The following is a 5,440-nucleotide window of genomic DNA, read 5'->3' on the forward strand; positions in this document are numbered from 1 at the left end:
GTGTTGAATTTCTAATGACTTTTGGTGAATCGGGCAAAACCAAGAGTCACTGTGGCCAGCTTTATCTTACAATTAATTTCCAGTTTCCTGCAATGCTGAATTTGTTGAGATTTCTGCTCTGAACAGTCCCTGACTTGTGTACATTCAGCCATTACAGAAGGGATTTGGAACTATAGTACAGGATAGCTGTACATTTTTAGATTTTTACAATTCTGCATGTGTTATTCAGGTCCTTGGTTTCCTTTCACGGAGCTTAAAATGTGTGACTGAGTAGCCTGCTTGCTAGCTTTGGCTAAGTGGTTGTGCAAGTTTCTTGCCATAGTTCTGGCTGGTTGGTTGTTGCCTTAGTTCTACATGATGTAAACCTTGAGCAAATGAATCTGTTCTCTTAAAGTGTAGAACAAAGTTAAGTGCTGAATATTTGATTTTTGCATCAGTTAGTTTGACTGGGGTCCATTGCCACACTGTCTAGGTGCCCCTTCTTTAGAGCTGCAATTAGGGAACTAACGTGTTACAAACACAGTGCTAATACTGTAATGAAAACTGAATTATTTGCAGAGACGGCGAGGACCTGGACAGTCAGGGAGATGGTAGCAGCCAACCTGATACTATTTCAATTGCCTCACGAACCTCACAGAACACGCTAGACAGCGATAAGGTAAGTTTCCCAGGTGTTGCTCTGTTCTGAGAGCAAAGTATTCATCCCTTAGTGTGAGACAGCGCCCAAGATTAGTCCTTACTACCTTCAGAGAGGAGGCGTGGAAATACTCAATCTCTTAAAAATAGCTGTATGCAATAGAGAAAATATCTTGATACCGTAGGGGGAGCAGGGGTGGTTGTTCAAATCTAATAGGTCATGAAGGAATTATGTTTGTTCCAAACTGAAACCATTTTGGTCCCCTCTCTTCTGCAGATTGTTCAAAGCTTTGACCCAGTTTAAAAAGAAAGTTTTATTTTCCATAAAACTTGATACTCATGCATAGAATTTTTCTTGATATCTGTCTCAGCCTTTCTGAAAGCATACCATCTGCTTTTTGAATTAGCTTGAGGTTGGTGGTTGCCACGCAGTTACTTTTGTGAAGGAAAAACACTATCCGATGTTCATGGGTTAGAGAGTAAGAGTGTTCCCTTTCTGCATGAGAGCTGATGGAAACCACCATACTAAAGAGAAGTGACCCACAACACTATCATGTGATACTAGTGCTAGTGTTTCCTTTCCTCCATCTCTGCCGATAGATTCTGGCTGGGTTATCCCATAAGGGTAACACAGCCAGAGTTTCTCATGGGTGGAAGAAAGATAGGCATCAAAAGAGTAAAAATTCTTACATGAAACATGCGTCTGTTACTTTGGAATTGAAAGAAGATTTCTGGCAAGCGAGAAGTGTTAGGAGCTTGGAGGGAGGTAGAGATGGATAATAGAAGTTTGTCAAACAGAAGAATGAGTTAAAACATAGAAGCGGCATAGCAAATTACTTCAAAACATGGTTGGGGATTTCTGGCCTGTTACCTCATTGGGTAAAATTGTTCTGATGAGCCACTCAAACTACGCAGGTAAATAATCAGTATATTACAGGGCAGCTAAGTGAATAGGTTCTCAGAGTAATATTTTGACCATTCCCATCGTCATCTAAAAGAGAGTTAGTTTTCTGTATTTTTACATGTCACTTAAACTCTATGGTTTTAATTTTTCCGTGTAAAGAAGATGAAGACAGAAGAAGGGAAGTATAAGGTGCTTAGGGTTGCTCTTGTATTTGTCAAAAATAGCCTATGTTTTGACCTTGTGCATTTGTACTGAAGTTGGTCTGTATTTTTGGTGGTGATTTCTTCTAAGGATATCTGTGGGGAAAAATTGGTTGGTTAGAGCAAAAAAAGTGTCTTTTGATGGCTGACTCATTTTGCTATTTTATTCTTTGCATTCTTACTTAGCTATTTAGTGATTTACAAAAAACGCGTTGTGTATACTAGCAAACAGTTTAGTTCATTTTTTATGTGTTCTTAAGAGTTTGGGTAATCTATCACACCCAAAAGACATGCTCTCTCGGATTTCCCTGATTGTTGGCTGAGACGTCAAGCTGTGTGCACGCAGCCTGGCTGGATTGTGCTTCACCTCAAATGGAGGTGATGCAATCCATTACTGCTATGCGCAACCATTGCCCCTCTTTAGTTGTTTGTGATGTACTATTTACTGGTGAATAGCACGGATGGTCTCCTGTTGCCCCTCCTGTAATATTTCATGCGTCATGTGAGAATTGCTAAGCAAGTTGGCCAAGTGAAATGCCCTCAGGATTGTCTTCCAATCTGACATGAGGAGGAGTCTTACCAACAACCTGTTCAACAGGAGTTAGAAGTTAAAAGAAAGAGGAATGGAGAACACTTTTAAATATTTTCCTGACAAATTAAGTTTTGAGGTTGGTTAGTGAGCATAGTGTTGTTTTTAAAGCAGTTTTCAGTTCTCACATTAGTGTATAAAATTTTTGTTAGACTTTTCTTTGACAAGAAAAACAAACTGAAAACTGGGAGACTCCCTGAAGTTACTTGTGCTATGTATTGTATGTCCAAGGAAGACATTTACTGTTTGTGCACTTTTTAAAAGTGTGTGAATTAGCAGAATAGCTTTTTTTAATGTTTGTGTTATATGTTTTGATTTGTCAAATACATTAAGAAGTGAAAAATTTTAATCTGTTTAAAAATACAAATTAAAAATTATTAAGGAACAGTAACAGGCAGAAGGCCAGTGAAATCTGTAGGATGTCTTAACACTCTTGCTGAATCTGAAGTAATCTCTCACTTTGTGTCTTGAAAATTCATTAGCTGCAGTCCATTTGGGGTTTAAAATTGACTTTGTTTTCTCAGCCTAGAAGCTTGAAGTATGTATGAATGTCTTGCAGAGACGGAGTGAAACAGTTTTAGGGATTTTAGGTGCTGTTGATGTGGTTAGCCAGATGGAGCAGTGGAACTCCTCAGTCGAATTTGAAGCATGTCCCAAACTGAGCTGTAATTCCAAATTGAGAAACATTAAAAATATCAAGTAATTTAAAATAGTGTTAATTAAGTGTTAAAAATGTTTAGCACTGTATTACTTATTATGCTGTTGCTGAACATTTTTCTGTTCATGTGTATCCACTATTGTGATTAAGAAAAGACAACAAATAGCAAACATATACTAATCAACAGCCAAGTAAAACCATTCTTCTATTTTCTCCATTAATATGTTCAGACAGTTGATTCTTTTAAAATAAATGTTTTGGTTAGAAGTGCTAAGCTGTTATACAGGGAGAATATCAGGAATGAAATCCTTTATCCACAAATCAATACTCTTTCTGACCTCCTCAGAGATATACTTTGAAAGAGCTAAAAATCCTTAGCCTTGATAGTAAGTGGTTGAGTATTGTCCAGATGAGCTTCTTTCCTTGCATCCTGTTTTATGACATAATTGGAAATGCCTTAACAACAGAGAATAACTTAATGATTAGCTTTTTTCTTCTCCACCCTGGCTTTTTGTGCTAGAATTGTAACTTTTGATTGTTGGCTCCACTGTTGCATGTTGCTTTTTAGTAATGACCTAGCTGACATCCTTCCCAGCTTCATGTCATCTGAAAACTATATTGGAAAGCAGAATTAGAATTCAGAATCGTCTTGGCAAATGGAATAAATTAATTGGCAAAATACCATGCAATTTAATAGGAACACGTTTGAGCTAATGTGAATAGGTGGAGATAGTTAACTACTAATGGAAACAGTGAGAATATTGTACAGTTTTTGAGAAGATGATCTAGAAGCTATAGAGGCTCACAAGCTGTTTATTATTTTAACAGTGTGATGCAATTATGAAGGGAGGGGAAGCAGCCCTGTGTTGGCTTGTAGAAAAAGGATGCTGAGCTGCAGGACACAAAGTCCTCATTCTTTACTCAGCACTCATAAGGCCTCTATCAGATACCGCATCCAGTTTTGAGTACAGAATTTTAGCAAATTAGTGGGCCATTGGAAGAGCTCCAGGGGAAAGAAGAAAAAAAAAAAAAGACTGATTAGATGTCTACCAAACATAACTTAGAAGGCAAGATAAAGAGTTGGGACTAATGAGTCTAAAGAAAAAGGCAGGAGGAAGAGCTTCAGGTCTTCAAGTATGTAAAAAAGCTACTATGCAGAGTTACAGACCAGTCTTTTACCCATATTTTCAGTGGATGGGATGAGATCAAAGGACTTGTTTTTAATAAAAGATTGCGATTTTTTTTTTTTTATGGGTATGAAAATGTGAAGCCCTAGAGCAGAGCAGTTGTGAAGGCTGGGGAATCTCCATAACTGGAGATGTTTGAGAACAGTCTGGATAAATGTTAAATGTGATTCACATAGATGTAGTTGATCATGCTCTAGAGGAAGAGAAAGAAATGGACTAGGTAACTTAAGATCCCTGTCCAGCCTGTTTTTAATATCGTGGGGTGTATCTTCATATTGCAAGACACGCTAAATACATCCATAGCACTGACCCATCCTGAAGTATTGGAAGGTATAATGGAGTCCAGAGTGAAATACAAAATTTTTTGAGAGGGAGACTTCTACTCTCTCAAAGCATCCCAGTTTTCTGAATGAGTGCTCTTACTGTACCCTTCTTAGTAAATATTTCACTCTTCACCTTTCATAGCATTCCTTCCATTCACCTTCTGTAGCTGTGTAGCCAGCATTTTAGGTGGCTAATGAATAAAAGAGATGACACTTGGCCCATTCATTACACCTTTCAACAGTTCCTAGCCTCAGAGCTTGATCTGATTTTAATGTCTTTTGAACTCGATCTAATGCATAGGAAATGAAACGGTGAGGCTGAAGGAAATAATGTAGGTCTGATAGGTCTTTTCATGCTTGTATTAAGTGAGCTGGTAGAAACGTGAAATAATCCAAACTATTTTGGTAGCTGAGAAGATGAGAGGCTTTTAGAAGAAGAGCTGTCATAGGGTGTTATCCTAAATAGTAGGAATCATGCTAGCTGCTCTGGGTGGTCAGTGGAGCAGTATTTCATTTTTAACAAATTCTCTTTTGTGCCCAGCTGGTAACACTTTGTACTGCTGTCTATGTGAAGTTGTATTTCATTCTCATGCTTCTTTAAGCTTGCGTGTAGTAGTTTGGAAAATAGAAAAAAGGACTGAAGCAGCAGGAGACAACCAAGTATTTAGTTCTGCCAGCTGAGACCGCAGAAGAGAAAAGGCTCCCAATAGTAGAAAAAATGCTAGTAAAAAACCAGACATGGCTCTGAGTATATGCCTTTTTTTCAGAGTCAGAAACCAAGTCTGGGCAGCTACCTGGTCAAAGCAAAATACTCTTTATTTGAGACAGAACTTTTGTGTGTCTCCCATTTCTTTCCTCCCACAGTGCACTTGTTTCCATTTTAAAAAGGGATTAAAGATTTTCATGCTTGAAATAATTGAGAAATTTTTTTAGCTGTTCTCTT

The 5,440-nt window shown here is 38.0% G+C and overlaps 1 protein-coding gene across 1 annotated transcript in view; it reads left to right on the forward strand.

The window, feature by feature from the left end:
* The window catches only part of TRIO (trio Rho guanine nucleotide exchange factor), a 183,943-nt gene that overhangs the window by 104,634 nt on the left and 73,869 nt on the right, over positions 1-5,440 (forward strand). The window contains exon 33 of the mRNA XM_009325001.1: positions 559-658. Coding sequence (XP_009323276.1) covers positions 559-658 — 100 coding nt within the window. The remainder of the gene's footprint in view (positions 1-558; positions 659-5,440) is intronic.

The sequence above is a fragment of the Pygoscelis adeliae genome, unplaced genomic scaffold (genome assembly GCF_000699105.1).
Source record: "Pygoscelis adeliae isolate BGI_AS28 unplaced genomic scaffold, ASM69910v1 Scaffold86, whole genome shotgun sequence".
NCBI lineage: Eukaryota > Metazoa > Chordata > Aves > Sphenisciformes > Spheniscidae > Pygoscelis > Pygoscelis adeliae.